Source organism: Hypanus sabinus, chromosome 5, assembly GCF_030144855.1.
Source record: "Hypanus sabinus isolate sHypSab1 chromosome 5, sHypSab1.hap1, whole genome shotgun sequence".
Taxonomy (NCBI): domain Eukaryota; kingdom Metazoa; phylum Chordata; class Chondrichthyes; order Myliobatiformes; family Dasyatidae; genus Hypanus; species Hypanus sabinus.
The window spans coordinates 61,806,706-61,826,380 of NC_082710.1; the positions used below are offsets into that span (position 1 = coordinate 61,806,706).

At 39.3% G+C, this 19,675-nt stretch overlaps 2 protein-coding genes across 2 annotated transcripts in view; both read left to right on the plus strand.

The window, feature by feature from the left end:
• Positions 1-19,675, plus strand: part of slc24a2 (solute carrier family 24 member 2) — a 252,818-nt gene that overhangs the window by 108,687 nt on the left and 124,456 nt on the right. The window lies entirely within an intron of this gene.
• On the plus strand, positions 12,102-13,954 carry LOC132394182 (general transcription factor II-I repeat domain-containing protein 2-like). The gene is made up of 2 exons (XM_059970017.1): positions 12,102-13,477; positions 13,876-13,954. The coding sequence occupies exons 1-2, from the start codon at positions 12,262-12,264 to the stop codon at positions 13,878-13,880; spliced, it is 1,221 nt and encodes a 406-aa protein (XP_059826000.1). The 5' UTR covers positions 12,102-12,261; the 3' UTR covers positions 13,881-13,954.

Below are 19,675 nucleotides of genomic sequence, written 5' to 3' on the forward strand. Positions count from 1 at the left end.
GTGATTATTCATCAGGAACAACAAGCTGGAACACTCTTTCTTTGGTGTGAAAGATTTATAGCTCACTAACACCTCAGCTGCAAGTAAACTTATAACTATTTTATAACTTATAACTATTTTAAACTTATAACTACTTTAAATGATGTTTGGAGACAGCATCATTGGGATATGATTTGTGCTTGGTGAATGTGTGGAACTTTGGTAAGAACATTTGGTACATTGATATCTCCTTTAAAGTTTAAAGGTTTTTTTGTTAACTAGTTCCCTCAGATAAGAATTTGTGACCTTGTGAAAGTTTATCCAAAAAAAAAGCAAATATAATCCACCAGTTATTGCTCTAGAAATCAAAGGAAGACATCATCGACGCTGTCCTCAATGGCTTGTAGTCCTCGATAAGCTAGTTGTGGATGCTCATTTTGGCATCTGTAGGGACCACTCTGCTTCAACCCTCACCATTCAAACATATGGTCAAATGAGTGAAATGTCAGTTTCAAAGTGATAATGCTTATCCTTAACGTCTGAACGATACCCAATGAGGCCTCAATGAGACTTACTGACATTAAAGGAAATGGGAGTTAGATAAAGCTCTCAATGGCAGGTCTCATACTTCAAGCATAGAACTGAGGTTGTTGGAGACTCATCAGCCAAGCTCCAACACATCACTGCAGAAGCTCCTTACATTCTTATTCTAGGCTCAGCCACATCAACAACAGTAGGTCAGAAGTGAGGATATTTGCTGATGATTGCAATGTTGAGGTCCATTTGCAGCTCCTCAGATAATAAAGCATGCAACTAGGTCTGGACAACATTAAAGCTTGGGATGATAAGTGACAACTATCACACTATTTCCAGGCCACTGAATCAGGGTGACTGTCTGTACAGCAAGTTCTCACAAGCAGCAGTGATACTGATCAAATAATCTATTCTTTATTGATATTAAATGAGGAATAAATACTAGCTAAGACACCAGGGAGACTATGAACCCCAATTTATTTGCTCTCCACAGAAAGAAAAGATTCACAGATTTAACCTTTCCAAGTGCTTGCTGAAGTTTACAGGTTTCAGTTAGGGTCTGCTCACATTCTTCAAAATTTTGGATCATAAATGTACATTTTGTTCAATTGCTTTTCAAAGAACATTTATTGTCAAAGTATGTATGCAGTGTACAACCTTGAGTTTTGTTTTCCCACAGACAGCCACAAAACAAAGAAACACCATTGTACCCATTCAAAGAAAGCATCAAATACCCAAAGCACAAAAAAATAAATTGTGCAAATGGCAAAAAATGAGAAAAAATCAGAGAATATAAAACACAAAAATAATTTAAGCAGTCTAGGAATGTTCAGTTTAGTAGTTCAGTTCCATTCAATTTAGCACTGTGTCATTTGTTGCCTACAGAACTGGTCCACCCCAATCAAAATGACATAAAATAGCAATAACAAAGGAGTAACTGGAAACACATCATAACATGAACTACAGAGTCCAATCCATAAAGCCATTGATTAAATCTTGCCCAAGACTCAGGACTCCAGCAGCATCGAGTGAGAGGGAGAGAGAGACCAGTCAAACACAAGCACCTTTCTCCAGCAGCAGGGAGCGAGAGGGAGACTGTCAAATACAGCAGGTGGTGCTGAGCACCCACTCTCTTTCCTCTCTCGTCCTTGTTGATTTCAATCTGGCTCAACGGTTTAATCCACAAGATTGGTGAGAGCTGGGGCCAGTCATTGGCCTGCACCCTGTCTCCAGGCCGTGCACTCTGCTTGAAACCTCGCCGAACTCGTTCAGAGACAGCAAAGGACCAGATCGCTCAATCAGCCTGAGAACACACCATCAAAATGTAAATCACAGTTTCCAATAGTAGCAGAATCATATTTGGAATATAAAGGAGTAAAAGAAATAGACTGAATCCTAAATATGTGGTTTGCTAGAAAACCTTCATGGTATCCTCGGATAAAGTTATCAAAACTTCACATGATGCTCCATGTGTGACTTCACCAAAGAGCTGTACTATCTTAGAAAGCTTTCATGTTTTATCCAGCCCACTGTCTTAGGCAAATTCTGTATCAGAATTTAATTCAAACAATGTTTATGTGAAAATCTCATAACCATTTTATTGAATTATTAATTAACCATAAAAATTTTTGCCAATCATTATCAACTATATTAGAATCTACAAGCATAATATATTCCACAAGGAAAGAAAGCCAAACATAAAATATTTATTCCTTGAATTAAATTTGTGATTATAATTTTAACCTCAGTTTTTCTGTACTTGGATGAAAAAAATCGACAAATGCTGGAAATCCGAGCAACACACCCAAAATGCTGGAGGAACTCAGCAGGCCAGGCAGCATCAAAGGAAAAGGGTTAACAGTTGATGTTTCAGGTCAAGACCATTCAGTCCTAATGAAGGGTTTCGGCCCAAAACATCAACTGTTTACCGTTTTCCTTAGATCCTGTGTAGCCTGCTGAGTTCCTCCAGCAGCTTGGGTGTGTTGCTCAGATATTTTACTCTATTTTTTAAAAATTACTATCTTTATTTTGTGGACTGCCTTACATGTATTTTCAGATGATGGAGTGGACAGCATAATTGATTTGACTTTGGCTTTTCACATTCAGGATATTGGATAAAAGGTTTTAAAGGCAAATAAAGCTATAATCACAAATGGTGGCAGAATTAAATTTAGCAAACAAATGCATATGCTGGTAATCTGAAATGGGAACATAAAAATTTGAAAGTACTCAACAAGCCAGATAGCATCTGGGGAGAAAGAAGATTTGCATTTCAATTCAATAGTCTTTCAATATAACTGAAAAATAATTGGGATATACCATTGGAAGATAAGGTTAAGGAAAATCTCAAAACATTTTATGTGCACATAAAGCAAGTGTACAACTGGGGAAAGAATAAAGACCATTAGGGACAAAAGGGGTTATCTTTGCATGTAGCCAGAAGCATCAATGACATTATTCTAATCTGTATTTACTAAGGAGAAGGATATTAAAGTTGGTGAACTTGTTGGGAGGATTTGGGTAGAATGTGAAATTCCAGAACACCAGAAACGAAGAGCTATTACTGTATATGCTTTAACTGATGGATCAATCTCCAAAACTGCATTGAAAGGCAAAAGAATAGATTGCTGAGGGACTGAAAGAAATCTTTAAATCTCTCGGAGGCACCACGGTAGCATAGCTGTTAGTGCAACACTATTATAGCTCAGGGTGCCTGAATTCAGAGTTCAATTCCGCCATCCTCAGTAAGATGGTATGTTCTTTCCCATGTACATGAGGGTTTCCTCCTGGTGCTTCCATTTTCCTCCCACAATCCAAAGACCTACCAGTTAGTAGGTTAGTTGGTCATTGTAAATTGGCCCATGATTAGGCTAGGATTAAAAAGCATTGCCAGTCAGTGTAGCTCAAAGGGCTGGGAGGGTCTATTCTGCGCTGAGCCTTCAAATAAATAAAAATAAATTCTTACTGCGCATTGCTGGAAAACTGGAGACTGCAAATGTATTACCTTTATTCAAGGAGGACAGTAGAAATAAGCTTGTTAGTGTAATGTCACTATCAGGGAAATTCAGCAAGTATCCTATGGGACAGGATGGCCTATACTTGGAAAGGCAGGGATTAATCAATGATGGTCAGTGTGGTTCTGTCTGACTAATTCAATTGAATTTTTTGAAGAGGTAACAGAGTGGGCAGTGCAGTTGAAATTCTTTGACAAGCTCCCACACTGGAAATTGGTCTGTAGGACCCAAGTCTTTTTGCCAAATGAGATCCACATTTGGTGAGGTAACAATAGGTAGCAAAATGACTGAAGGGTGTTGTGTAGCAATATTTCGGTAATTTTTGAGTAATATTGCAAATATTATTGTTTGATTAAGCATTCTTTGTTTACATAATACTTTGCAGATTATCTATGTAAGTATGAAATTGGCATATGACATTATACCGCCTCATCATACGTGCGTGCATCGCCTAAAGTAGAAACAAACTTGCATGAGTTATCTCCCAGCTCCGTGTTTTACTTTCAGTTAGTTTTTATGTTTTGGAATTACAAACATAAGTGACAATGGTGAAGTTTCTAATGAATCCAAGACAACTACCTACCTGTTGAAGCACAGTGAGGTGCTTGAGTTTTTTAAAAAAGCACAGCGAGAAATGGCCAAGCAAAAAGTAAGCGTTCTTTCAAAGGGACAGGTGTGGTTGGGTTTAAGAAAAGGCAGAAAATGGCCAAGTTCATTGGTTCATAAACAGTGAATATCAAATGATAATCCTAAATAAAAATAAGAGCAGAAATGGCTGGCTACATTAGAAAGATTGACTGGTTTGATTGCACAGAAGATAGCTGGATTTTGTACACAGTGAATTGAGTCGTATTTTAAAGCAAATGAAATAGCCAATGAAAAGCAAATACCAACTTAGCTGAATGCATTGGATTTTAGGCATACAGTTTGCTTAGAAGTTTGACTGCTCCAACCAAGCTAGCAGAAATTAGCTTTGCAAATGTCATGAAAGTAGTGCAGGAACATTTTAAGGTTCAAAGGTCAAGTTTAACGTCAGAGAAATGTATACAATGTACATCCTGAAATGCTTTTTCTTCGCAAAAATCCATGAAAACAGAAGTGCCCCAAAGAATGAACAACAGTTAAAAGTGAGAACCTCAGTTCCCCCCAGCTGTTTGTGGAATCCTACGATTTGGAAAAACAGCCCCCAAATGCTGCTCAATTTAAGTGCAGTTGAAATAGCTGTATCAATGGAAACAGCAGACAGACGCAATTCAGCTGCAGTCAGAAATGAAAGTGAGCATGAACAAAATTTGTTCGTCTGGCCGAACAAATTGTGTTCCCATTGTGGCAGAGGCTTACATATGCCAGACTAATGCAGGCTTAAAAGTGAAACCCATAGAAAATGAAACAGAGTAGATCACGTACAAAGAGCATGTTGACAGACAAAAAAAAACAGGGAAGAGAAAAGGATAAAAAGTGAAATTGCAGTTTCAACAAGAACACTAGTCTGTATGCAGTAGATAAAAAAATTAATAATGATGAGAGTGACACAAGACTGAGTAGCCTTGAGAATTGCAATGTGAAAACTAATAATAGACCAGCAATATGACTTACGCCAGAAGAGAATGGCAAATTAATTGGTCAGCTGTTTCAGTCATTCTACAAAATGAGTGAATGGCATTTCAAAGATACTGAACTGAAGCCTGCAAATAAGCAACTAAGAACTCGTACTGCAGAAAAGATAACCTAGTGGGAATGACATTTGTGACAGTGAAATACAACAACTGGCAAGACAAATTAGATATGTATGTGGTAAAAGCAGGAGGGCCAGCATTTTGGGGTTGAGAATGGCTGAGACAACCACAACTTGATTGGAGATCCATTCACCAATTGCATGCCACATCACCTGCAACAGAGTCAACTGCAAGTGAATTCAGAAAGGTACTGGATGATGTCACACCCAAGTTTAACAAAGTCCATCCAATTATCTCATTTTAAGGACTCTTTATCTTGCTGTTTCATGTTTTGTTATTTATTACTATTATTTATATTACATTTGCACAGTTTGTTGCCTTCTGCACTCTGGCTCATCTTTCATTGATGCTGTTATAGCTCCTATTCTATAGATTTCCTGAGTATGCCCACAGGGAAATAAATCCCATGGTTGTAAGTGGTAACATATATGCACTTCAATAATAAAAAAAACGACTTTGATTACTTTACTTTTCCATGCTAGATTGCATGGAAGTTGAAAGAATTATTTTCATGGTTGATTGGAGCCCATAGGCAATGCCCAGTAGCCATTAAGAAGGGGTCTGTCACGATCTGTGGTGATTTTAAGGGTCACCACCAATCCAGTTCTGAAAGTAGATCAATACCCTCTGCTCAGGATTGAAGATATCTTTACCAATCTTTCTGGTGGGAAACACTTTACAAAGTGGACTTAGCTGATGGAGATTGAAGAAGAGTCCACTCTGGCAGAAAGCTGTAGACTGAGTGCTACAAGGCTGCCCAGGCACTCAGTGTTACCTGAATGATACTGTTACCAGTAAAGACGATGAGGAACATCTCCAAACTCTCAAGCCTGTTAATAAGATTAGAAGATTATGGGCTTAGAGCACAACATGACAAGTGTGAATTCATTAAAACAAATATCACTTACTGCAGTCACACCATTGACACCTAAGATTACACATGTGTGCTGAGAGGATTCAAGCAGTAGTGGATGCCCCAAGGCCAAAGAACATGTCACAATTGTGGTCTTTTTTTAGGATTTGTCAATTACCATTACAGGTTCCTGCCAAACCTGGCGACTCGGCTTCACCCCTTGAATTTGTTACTACAGATCGCGAAGAAATGGCAATGGACAAAACTCTGTGAGATGGCTTTCAAAAAGGTAAAGGAAATGGTGGTATCAGACACTGTACTCGCACATTATGATCCACATCGTCAAATGAAGCTTGCCTTATTGTACACTGTAGATGTAGTTATGTCACACATTACGAGTGATGTAATTGAATGCCCCATAGCCTTTGCATCACATTCCTTCACATCGCTGAAGAAAAAAATTATGCACAGATTGAAAGAGAGGCTTTGAATCTGGTTTGAGGTGTAAAACCTTTCAACTAGTACTTCTATGGGAGAAAGTTCACCCTCATTATTGATCATCAACCACTGGTGTCCATTTTCAATCCACAGGAGGGTGTTACACTAACAGCAGCAGTACAAATGCAGAAATGGGCTGTATTCTTTGAGGACACAATTACAAGATCGAATTCAAGAGAACTACTAATATTGAAAATGCTGATTGATTGTCCTTTTTTCCCCCACTTAGAAGAGGAAATAACTGAAAAATTTACAAAAGAAGACACTCCTTTTGACATATTCTACTTAAAGCAAATTGCAAGTATCCTTATTAAGGCAGAATTAATCCAAAGGGAAAACAGAAAAGTTCCCACACTGTCTCAGGTCTACACGGTAACTTAAAATGATTGGAAATTGCCCCAGAAATTCCAATTTTCCCCTTTTTTACCAGCACTTAGGTGAACTTGCCTTTGGCGGAGGTTACCTTATGTGGGGGTTGAGAGTTGTTATACCATCCAAGCTGAGAGTGAAAGTGTTGGAGGAGCTACATGTGGATCACATAGGCATGGCTAACATGAAAGCATAGGCTAGAAACTTTGGTGGCCTGGGATACAACGGCAGCTTGCCATGCACTATTTGGGTTGCCAGCACATCCAGAAGATCCCAAAAGCTGTGCCTCTCCATCACTGGGAATGGCCTTCATTGCCCAGGTAGAGGATTCATGTGGATTTTGCTGGACCATTCATGGGGACAAATTTCTTTATAGTAGTGGATGTAGCTACAAAGTGGCCAGAAGTGTTCCCAATAGCCTTCGCGACAGCCTCACTCATGGTTGATGTGTTGAAAACCCTCTTCTCAAGGATTGGTGTTCCAGAACACTTAGTCAGTGACAATGGACCACAGTTTGTGGCAGAACAGTTTCAGTCATTCCTGAAAATGGATGGAATAAGACATATTACATCTGCACCGTACCACACTGCTATAAATGCCAAAGTGGAAAGTTTTGTCTGGAGTCTAAAGAACTCTATGTAAGCAAGGTCAGAGAACTCACTACACTGAAGCAGAAGCTTGCCAATTTCCTCGTGTATTGCAATAAAGCACACTCCACAGCCAGCAACCCATCAGCTATACTGTTCCTGGGTTGTCCCTTGTGTTCACACTTGGATCTCCTCAAACCCAATCTCAGAAGGAGAATGCAGAACAAACAGCTGAGAGAAATTGAGGGCTCCTCAAACAAGGAGGCTCAATGTTCCACTCCAGGACAAACGGTCCTGGTGAGGGACTGCAGAGGTGAGCAAAAGTCACTACTTAGAAAGGTTAAGGACAGAACTGGACCACTCTCCTCCCCGGTGGAGATTATATCTGATATCATCTGGAGACAGCACATCGATCAGTTGAGGAGAGCAGAGTTAATTGTTAGAGAAGAGAGGTGTCCAGAGCTGTCGGAGCCATTTCCTGCAGTCCCAGAGTCAACTCCTACAGCAACATTACAGAATTTTTTACATGTACCTCAGACTTTTGCACATTACTGTCTATAAGTTGAGATGCATTCTATATCGAGTTGGAGTTTGTACATGTGCACATCATATGTGTGCGATTAGCTTAAGGTAAAATCAATTGTACACAAATTACCTTCCTGCTCTGTTTGACTTTCAATTAATTTTTACATTGTTCTCAGTGATGTACCACAAGGATTAGTGATGTGATTCTTATTGTTTGTTACATACAGTAACAAACTGTTACTGCATATGAATATAAGAGGTAAAATTAGTGAAAGTAGCAAGTGACTTACTGTTTATTAGTGATCAGTGATATGACATTGTTTGCTACGTATATACTTGCATATGAATGTAGGAGAAAAGATTGATAAGTTTGCAGATAGTAAAAAAATAATGACGGTGAGGAGGTTTAGGTATTGATCAGCTGATGGGATGCTAAAAGCAATTGCAGATGGAATTTGCCTGGGGTAGAGCATTAGAGTTGTAAAGAAACATTGGATTGGAGGCTACCCAGATGAAATATAATGTTGCTCCTCCAACCTGAGTGTGGCTTCATCACAGCAGTAGAAGAGCCCATGTATGATCATATGGGAATGGGAATTGGGTGGCAAAAGGGAGATCCCATTTTTCCTGGCAAGAAGTGCTTGGTGAAACAGTCTCCCACTCTACGTTGGGTCTCACTGATATACTTCCCATTCCCATTCCATCATGTCCATCCATGGCCTCCTCTGCTGTCGCAATGAGGCCGCTCTCAGGTTGGAGAAGCAACACTTTGTATTCTGTCTGGGTAGCCTCCAACCCAATGGCATGAACATTGATTTCTTGAACTTCCACTAAAGCCCCCCACCCCCATTCCCCATCCTCTTGTTCCTCTCTCACCATATTTCCTTGCCTGCCCATAGTCTCCCTCTGGTACTCCTCCCCCTTTTTCTTTTTTTCTTTCATGGCCTTCTGGGCTCTCTTATTAGATTCCCCCTTCCACAGCTCTGTTTCCCTTTCACCAACTTCCCAGCTCTTCACTTCACCCTTCCTGGTTTCACCTATCACCTTGTGTTTTGCCCTCCCCTCCCTCCACCCTCTAACCCTACCTCATCTTTTTTCTCCAGTCCGTTGAAGGGTCTCAGCCTGAAACATCAACTGTTTACTCTTTTCCATAGATGCTGCCTGACCTGCTGAGTTGCTGCAGCATTTTGTTTGTGTGTTACTTAGCTGTCTACTCTACTCAGGTTCTCATAATTTCATAAATGTTTATCATGCCTGTTATTGGCCTCCACTGCTCCAGAGAAAGCATCTCAAGTTTATCGAACCTCTCCTTGAAGCACCTTCCCTTTAACTGAGACAGCATACTAGTTAACTCAATTTGTATTCTCTGCAAAGCCTTGATATTCTAAATGGAGTGAAGCAGTGGTGTCTACAATCAGAAGGCTAATAAGTTGAGAGGGCGTATGAGGAGGAACTTTTACATTGAAGGCTGAAATGTGAATTACACTGTTTGAACGTCAATATTTACAAAGTAATTAGACGGGAACTTGAATGCTGAGCCACAGAGATTGCTGACTTAAAGTTACAAGTCAATGGCCTTTTGTCAGAATAGGTCAATTTTGATGCAAACTGGAAAAGCTGGAAATCTGAAATTGTTGAGTTTAAGATTGCGTCCCAAGGGTTGTAATGTACCATTATAGAAGATGAGGTACCAGTCTTTAACTTTACCTTTACTTCCTTAGAAAGCTGAGAGGCCAAAAGCAGCTGCCAGAGTTGGAATGGGAAAGACTCAGTCATCCCTGTAAAATGAATGGAGATGTTGTGCAAAATGGCCAACCCTATCAGTGACAATGTAGAGGGGCCACAGTGTGAGCACTGACTGCAATACACTGATCCGGATGAAGATTGACTTACTGCTTCAACTGGAAGTAGTGCTGAGTCTCTGCATGGTGGGAAGAAAATGTTCAAATGCTAGTGTAGCATCTCTCAAATTTGCATGGGCAAATGCTGTAAGAATTGACGAGGGAGTCATGGAGTGAATAGTCCCACCAGAATGCTAAAAGAGGAGAGGAACATGTGTCTGGTGGGGGCTTTACATTGAAGGTGGCAGAAACTGGAGAGCATGATCTACTAAATGTAGTAGCAGTGGAAGCAAATACAGGGACAATGAGGGGAGGGTGAGAGTAGAGGCACAGAAAATGGAACAGGTATGGTTAAGAACTCTGTCAAGTGGTGGAGAGGGAATTGCAAGAAGACATTAGTGGAAGGTGTGGTCATCAGAGCAGAGACAATGGAACCAGTGAAATTGGGAGAGAAGAATGGAGGATATTGTTACATTTTGACATTAAACTAATTCAAAGGAAAACAAGAGAGTGGAGAGATGCAAGTCTAACTTCATTCTTTACTTTAAGTGAAGCTCACACATATCACGTGGTAGCATGATGTATATAATTCGCTTATTTATACATATAACTCATAAATTAAATGAACAAGAATGCTATATATACACATAAGATTACTCAAATATTATTGAAATAATAAATACACAACACTCCTCCCTGCTTAGCTATAAACTCCAACTCAATAGAGAATGTGTCTTAACTATATACACAGCATGCTATATAATTACCATATACAGATATCCACAGCATAGTAAACTGTAAATTGTCACAGTCAGCCCTATATATTAATTTCTGTGAAGGGTTTCTTACCCCTGTGGGATAATGTCTTTCCTAACCAGGGCAATCACTCTGCTAGGCAGGTGAGACTTATTGTTGTGAAAGGATCTCCTCCATGGTGGTTGTAGGAGTTGACTGATTGCAGGAAGTGGTTCTGACAGCTCTGGACACCTTTCTTCTTCCTTTTTCTTCTAGATTGTGTATCTTGATCTAGGAAAGGCCCATGTAGTTTCCTTAAGTCTTTTTATGATTCCCTTTACGATCTGATGAATCCTCTGTTTTTTTATCACTATTGACTCCTTTCTTTTTGGCTTCCATTCATTCAGCTGTGTTTTGGTTTTTGCTTCTACTTTTATGAGCAGCTTTTTGTCTCACACTTCAAGTTCTTGCAAAAACTGTAATGCACACAGACTAGATTCTGCTTCTTTATACTCACAAAAGCCAAATTCCTGCAAATTTCCTGAAGCTCCTTGAACTCTCTTCCAGCTTAAAACCAAGCCACATTTTGCAGGCAACTTCCCGATTAACTGATCAGAATTTTTCTCAAATAATTTGCCTCCAAAAACTTTTGTCGTCTGACTGCTGATTTTTAACACTTTCATGATTCCTTTGCACAGCATGGTCCTTCCGTGTTCTAGTATGTTTTCTAACCAGAGGCACAGAGGTTGGCACCAACATCTGTTTGTCCTCTACTGGGCAGCAGTTCTTGGTGTTCAGCATGGAGACAGTTGTGGCTTCATCAAGTACCTTAATTTGCTTTCAATTGACTTTATTGTAGGAGATGAGGCATGCAAATAGTTGATGGATCTCTAATCAAGTTCTAGTTGTTTCAGCCAATCTGTAGTCCTCCTGTTTATACCACATACAAGCCTAATATGGCTGCTGTTATGAATGTCATTCCCACAGAAGTTATCTTTTCTTTAGTATAAGTTTTTAGTTGGGTATCTCCAGGATTCAGTTTAGTATCTTTGAAATGACTCTCAAACATATTTTGTGGAATGACTATAACAGCCTAGCCCGGGGGTCGGCAACCTGCGGCTCCCGAGCCATTTGTGGCTCTTTCACCTCTTTGCTGCGGCTCCCTGTGGCTTTGGGAAATAATTGGTCAGTATTTAATTAAAATGTATTTTATGTTAGTTTGTTAGCTTTTGAAATGTAATTCTAAATTTGAAGATTATGGTGATCTTGTACAATCTAAGTGTGGCGACACATTTCCTGGCACATCCGAAACGGCTCACAATTAGCCAGCATTCCGGCTAAGGGAGATAGCCTACGGGGGTTTGTGAGTACGTGTCTTTTGCAGCATCTGCGCCCATGGGGGCCAGGTTGAGGGAGGCTTAAAAGCAAGGCTGTTTAGTTCGAATAAAGTTATTCGACTGGAGTTTACTGACTGCGTGAGCACACCGCTACAACGTGTTTTTATCGCTATTAATATACGTCACCACTGCCAATACCTGACACCCGCCAGTGCGCGATTTCTTTAATTTTTCGATCCAAGGTAAGCCAACTATGGAGAATTCTAAAAAAAGAAAAGTGACTGAAGAAAACAGAACGTTTAATGATACGTGGACAGATTCATTTGCTTTCACTGTTGACGAGACTGGTTTACCGGTATGCTTAATATGCAATGAGAAACTAGCAAACAACAAAAAGTCAAATGTCGCAAGGCATTTCCAGAATAAACATGCAGCCTTTGCTCAAAAATATCCGGATGGAGATGAGAGAAAAAAAGCCGTTTCGGAACTGATGCGGAAGGTTGATCTGAGCAAAAATCATTTCCAGAAATGGATGAAGTCTGGAAAATCAACGACATACGCTAGTTATATTGCCGCTCAGGAAATAGTCAGGCACTGGAAGCAGTTTACAGATGGTGAATATATAAAAGAATCTTTCATTAAGATTTCAGAACATCTATTCACGGACTTTAAAAACAAGAGTGAAATTGTGCAGAAAATCAGGGATATGCCCCTCTCTGCAAAGACTGTCAAAGACAGAACCATAAAAATGGCAGAAGACATCACAAGACAGCAAATTAAAGACATCAATTCAGCTGTGGCCTACTCGATTGCCTGTGACGAGTCTAAAGACAAAGGTGATATTGAACAAATAGCGTTGTTCTGCCGGTATGTAAACTCTGCCGGGCCACAGGAAGAACTGATTGAGTTGATACCTCTAAAAGACCAAACACGGGGGGAGGACATCTGTGAGGCTGTCTTGAATTGTTTAAGAGCCAAAGGAATAAAGACCACCCATCTGGTGTCAGTAGCTACTGATGGGGCACCGAATATGACGGGAACGCACAAGGGATTTGTGGCTTTACTGCAGAAGTCGCTGGACAGAAAGCTGCTGACTTTTCACTGCATCTTGCACCAAGAAGCACTGTGCGCTCAAACATTTCCTCCGGAATGCACAGAAGTAATGGATGTTGTCATTCAGATTGTCAATAAAATAATGGCAAAAAGTTTAAATCACCGTCAATTCCGTTTGTTACTGGACGAGCTGGAAAGCGCATATTCTGATCTCCTGCTGCACAACAAAGTCCGGTGGCTGTCCAAAGGGGAGGTGCTGAAACGCTTTGTCGCGTGTCTGGAAGAAGTGAAAACTTTCCTGGGCAGCAAAGGGCTCAACTTTCCTGAGCTGGAACAGCCAGAGTGGCTGGAAAAGCTACACTTCATGGTAGACATGACAGCGCACCTGAACACGCTGAACACAGCTCTTCAACGGGGTAAGGACGTACAGCCCTGCACATGTTGGAGGATGTTTTGGCATTCGAGCGCAAGTTGACGTTGCTTGCCAGAGATTTACAGAAAGGCACATTGTCTCACTTCCCCAATTTGAGAGAGTTCAAACAAGGTCACGACATGATAAATTCGGAGTATTTACATTCTGCAATCATCGCAATGCAAACATCGTTTGGGAAACGCTTCTGTGAGTTCAGAGAGGAAAAAAACACATTATCCTTTCCGGTCACTCCCCTAAGCATCGATCCATCCCTACTAAATACGACTGCATTGTCAGGTGTGAGTCAACCTGAACAAGTATGATAAATATTTTAATTGCCTATTATTTTACATATATTCATATGTTTTCATTGTTCAGTGAAATAGTCCTTTTATTTTTCAGGTTGACAACTGGCTGACGTTATTTTTGGTTTGCTGCTGGCGGCAAATTTAAGTTTGGCGTTTTTCATAAATACAAGAAGGACTCAAATAGACGTTGAGTATTTTACTTAAAAGTAACCTTCAACCCAACGTCTTTTTTTCGGAGTTCAAAATGTTTTTGTTGCATGCAGAAATGTAATTTCATTTTCTCTGCAGGAGTTCATCAATTTCATAAATGCAACACATTATAGTTTGTTTATACATAGCATAAAGGCAAAACAAAACGTTGTATGCAGTGTTATTTCATTTTAAATGTCAAGCGGGTTTTGCGGCTCCCAGTGTTTTCTTTTCTGTGGGAAACGGGTCCAAGTGGCTCTTTCAGTGGTAAAGGTTGCTGACCCCTGGCCCTAGCCAGTGTCCAATTCCATTTTAATTAATTTGCTTTTCGTTTCTGGTGGAAGCCCTATTGCTTGTCTATTGTTAACTTTCACACTGTATATTTTAACGTTACATAGTACTATCACCTTCATCATTCAGATTTTTCATCAACAGTTTACAGAGCAATGCTCCCCTTGAAACTGTAATTTGACTTTTTCTCTTTTTCTCTTCCCTGTGTAGTCCATTTGTTTATGTCTGCCTGACATATTCTAATTATGTGTCCTACTTTGTTGCATTTTCTGTCAGTTTCACTTTTAAATATGCATTGATCTGGTGTATGTGAGCCCCTGCCATAATGATATAACAATTTATTAGGTCAGGCTGAATACTATTTAGACATTGCAATTTTGATCATGCTCACTTTCATTCCTGACTGCAACTCAGTTGCACCTCTGTCAGCTGATTACATTTATACAGCAATTTCAACTGCTCTTTTAAATGTAATTGTACATCCATTGGGAGCCATTTTTGAAAGCTTTTTTGTAAAATGCCACAAACTAAATGATCTCTCAGTGCATCAAAAATGTTTAATCAACCAGTGTCTGTACAAGATTACTCAAATATTAAATACACAATATTCATTAATCGTGAATTCATTAATATTAATTAATTATGAAAATGTTCAAAAGGTGAAAATTAGAGGTGTATAGATATCTACTGCTATAAGAGTAATTTAGGAGGCAAGTTGTGTGTACTCAGAATCAGAATCTGGTTTATTATCACTGGCATGAGACGCAAAATTTGTTAACTTAGCAGCAGCAGTTCAATGCAATATATAACAAAAAAAAATAAAATAATAATAAATGAATCTTATTCAGTATACTTTATGCAGCTCAAGTATATTGAATTGATTAAAAATTGTGCAAAAAGAGAAGTACTATATATTAAAAAAGTGAGGTATAGCTATTTAAAAAATGTGTGTGCATATATGTATGTGTGTATATATACAGATACACGTGTGTGTGTGGGTGTGTGTATATAGTTGTGCACCTAGCTTAACAATAAGTTTCCAATCTAACTTTGCAGTCATGATTGCCAGTTGAGGCAGTATAAAACTGTCATTTGCAGAGACAATGGCTGTTCAATTAAGGCTGAAACTGTAACAGCTTCATTCTGTTTCAAATCCTGCTATCACTAAGTTGGGAGAGGTTACTGCACATGATTAGTCTCCAATCCTATTCTGTTCCCTGCATCTTAAAGTGCAATAATGCTATAAGTATAATAGAAAAGAACTAAGTAATGTTCCCTTAAACCTTGTAATGAGTTTATCATTATGAAGTGAGTGGAATGATTAGGCTTTATGAATAAAATACACTGAGACATTACATGAACTATTTTTAACCAGAGCTGTTATTAAGTAAGTTGAGGTTACAATCTGCCATTATTTTTCTCCCATTGCATTATCCTGTGATACTATCTCAATCATTCAGATATAACACTTTTTACAAATGGAGCGGAAAAGAACTGACACCTTCCCCACTCCATTTAACCAATCCATTGTCTTTAGCTCTAAAATTTATTTACTTGGAAAGTTGCTGTTAGAGCTACAGAAGAGCAGGGTAGGGGCACTAAAGTTTGGTATTGGTTTATTATTGTCATATGTACCCTGATGCAGTGAAAAGCTTGTCTTGCATATTGTTTATAGTGATCAAATTATTATACAGTGCATTAAGCTAGAATAATGTAAAACAAAAACAATGCTGAATAAATATAAAACTCACCTAAAAAGTTCAGTGCTGGTAAACTATAAAGTGCAAGATCATAACAAGATAGATCATGAGGCCAAGAGGCCATTGTTTTGTACAAGACACCTATTCAAGAGCCTGATAACAGTGGGATAGAAGCTGTTCATAACTCCACTAGTACATGCTTTTGGGTTTTTGTATTTTCTGGCCAATGGGAGAGGGCAGAAGAGAGAATGTTCAGGGTGAGGAGGGTTTTTGATTATGCTGGCTACTCTATGGAGGCAGCAAGAAGTTTAGTCAGAGTACATGGAGGGGAGAGGGTTGATTCTTGTGCTGTGCTGAGCTGTGTCCACAACTCTCTGTGGTTTCTCTTGGTCATGTGTAGAGCAGTTGCCATTCCAAGTCATTATGTATCCAGACAGAATGTTTTCTATGGTGCATTGATAAAAAATTGGTAAGAATTGACGGGGACACGCCAAATTTCTTTAGCCTTCTGAAGAAGTAGAGGCATTGGTGAGCTCTCTTGGCCGTGACATCAACATGGTTGGACGAGGACAGTCTTGGTGATGTTCACACCTAGGAACTTGATTCTCTTAATCCTATCACATCAGCGCTGTTGATGTAGACAGGAGCATCTGCACCATGCCTCTTCTGAAATCAAAGATCATCACCATTGATATGAGGGAAAGATTGTCACTAAGTTCTCTCTTTCATTATTTTGGATGCACCCGACTACTGTGATAGCACCTACAAACTTGTAGATGGAGTCCTAGCAGAAGTTGGCCACGTGGTCACGAGTGTACAGGGAGTAAAGTTGAGGTTGAGGACACTATTGTGGAGCATGAATCATGGCAGAGGTGTTGATACTTTACTGGTTGTCATCTGTTGCTCAGAACATTATGTTGATGTTGAGGTTGATATTAATATTATCTTTTTCTCAGAAATCTGGACCAATAAATTAACAATTTTATTTTTAAAATAGCTTACAATATTCTTTTAGTCAAGGTTAGAATGTAGTGGCCTTTCAAACACAAAGAAGGCACACCAATAGCTCTATTTCATACAGAGCTTGAGGACATTTGATATGCCACCAAAGACTCTTACAAATTTCTGCAGATGGAAAGCGTTCTTTTCTTTTTCAATCTTTTTATTAATATCAAAATAATGGATATAACATAATATTGCTACACAATTATTGGGATTACATTGTTAATGGTTAACATATATAAATATATATTCAGTAAATACAAAGGTAATCCCAAAACTGTTCAAGTACAAACGTAGTATACATGGAGAGCTTTCTGACAGGTTGCCTGATATGGAGTCTCCAATGCACAGAATACAAGCGGCTGCAAAGGGTCGTAGACTCAGCCAGTTCAATCATGGGTACAGTCCTTTCCACCATCAAGGATTTTGTCAAGGTTTGGTGCCTCAAGAAGCTAACCTCCATCACTAAGGACCTGCACCATCTAGGACATGCCCTCTTCTTATTACCATTAGAGAGGAATACAGGAGCTTGAAGACCCAGACTGAATGATTTAGGAACAGCTCCTTTCCCTGCACCATCAGATTTCTGAATGGCCCATGAACACTATGTAATTATTTTCTTTTTTCTACTATTTATTTTGTACATCCTGCCAAACACAGATTCTTTTTTATTTGTTACTGTGTTTGGCCGTGCATCCTTTTTCTAAAAAAAATGACACTGCCTCTAAATAAAGGATGTGCAGATTGATTCACCATGCATCATAGCTATCCCTGGAAATCTGCTTTAACATCAATGAGCCTCAATGACAGAAAAGGTTAGATGATTTCTTCTCCCTCCTCAAAAAAAACAATAAGGGATACAAAGAGCATACACCCAGCAAGGCTAAATTATAGATTTAAAGCCAGCTTTTACAGCTCAATGTGATCCGAGTAGCCAGTTGTCTTGTATAGCCCCAGATGAGAGTATATATGGATTCACCTTGAAAGTACTTTCCAGACAAACCCAAATCCCTCTCCAACTAAGGTATACAGGCAAGTAAGTCCACTGGATGTTAATTAAAAATGGCAACATTAGCTGATTTTCCTTCTTTTTAGCTCACTAACTCTGTGGCCAAAGGCCATAAGAAGAACACAAACAGACTGAAATAAATAAGTATAATATTAATGTTATATTTATATTGAAATTAAGTAGACATACTTGCAAAAATCTTTTTTAAAAAAATAATACAGGTTAAGGTAAGAGCAAATGAAGTACTGGTTCATATCTAAGTGGATGAAATTGCAAGTTGTAAGGCTATGCTGAACCTGTATGGTGCTCAGATCATAGGTGGGATATGATGTAAAATTTTATTTTAGCATGTGCAGATTCTCCCATGCTTACGAACGCCTAGGGAGTGGACAACTCGTATGTATAAATGAATGTTTGGGAGACTGGTGGCATTGACTTCCTCTCCAAACCAGCACCAACCTGACATCAATTTATTACTGTTGCTTTAATGCTGGGTTCAGTTCTGGTTTTCTGCACCTTCCTGTCCCCAAAGCACATTGAGAGTGCCTTTTCTCAGAATGGCAACTACAGCTCACAGTCGTGTTTTACCAGCATGTTACTGAGAGTAAGTGAGTGATAGAAAATTACCAGAATATTAAAGTAAGGATGTAATTTTGAGGCTTTATAAGGCACTGGTGAGGCCTCACTTGGAGTATCGTGAGCAGTTTTGGGCCCTTAACTAAGAGAGTTCAAATGAAGTTCACAAAAATGATTCTGGGATGGAAAGACTTATCCTATGAGAAGTGTTTGATGGCTTTGGGCCTCTACTCATTGGAATTCAGAAGAATGAGGGGTGACCTCACTGAAACCCATTGAATGTTGAAAGGCCTCAATAGAGTGGATGTGGAGAGGAAGTTTTCTATAACTGGGGAGTCTAAGACCTGTGGGCACAGCCCCAGAATAGAGGGACCTCTCTTTTGAATGGAGATGAGGAATTTCTTTAGCCAGAGAGTGGTGAATCTGTGGAATTCATTGCCACAGGTGGCTGTGGGGGCCAAGTCACTGGGTATATTCAAGGCAGAGCATGAAGGGATATGGGGATAAGACAGGAGACTGAGGCTGAGAAGGAAAATGGATCAGCCATGATGAAATGGCAGAGCAGACTTGATGGGCCAATTGACCTAATTCTGCTCCTATATCTTGTGGTCTAAAATAAGTGCTGGTCTTGCCAGCAAAATGCACGTCTTGTGAAATGAATATATAATAGACAAGGTAAGATAGTGAGCAAGTAATCAAACAAAGTATTTAGAAGTATCTTCTTTACCCAGAAATTGGTGATAATGTGGAACTTGCCAGCAAAGTGGTGGAATGAATACTCTTAGTGCATTAAGGAGAAAGCACATGAAGGAGAAGGAAATGCAGGATTATTTTGTGAAGTAGATGAAGGATTGAGAGGTTTGAGTGGAATATAAGCATCTAGAAAGACCAGTTGATTGAATGGCTGTATATGCAATGCAATATCCTTTCAATTTTTGTGATATAGAATGTCATAGCTCTGTTTATTAAATCTTCTCAGCAGTCTGACATTAATGTGTATAATGATACTATTTGCGAGTCTTCATCAGTGCAAATTTCATTGCCTGTTGGAAACAAAGGGTTCAGTGAAACAAACACCACTGAGAGAAATTCTCTTCTGATCTTAACACAAGCATGTTTTATGTCAT

Bases quoted from the DNA above. Each gene is read 5' to 3' on its own strand.
- LOC132394182 (XM_059970017.1), top strand. From the start codon at position 12,262: ATGGAGAATTCTAAAAAAAGAAAAGTGACTGAAGAAAACAGAACGTTT.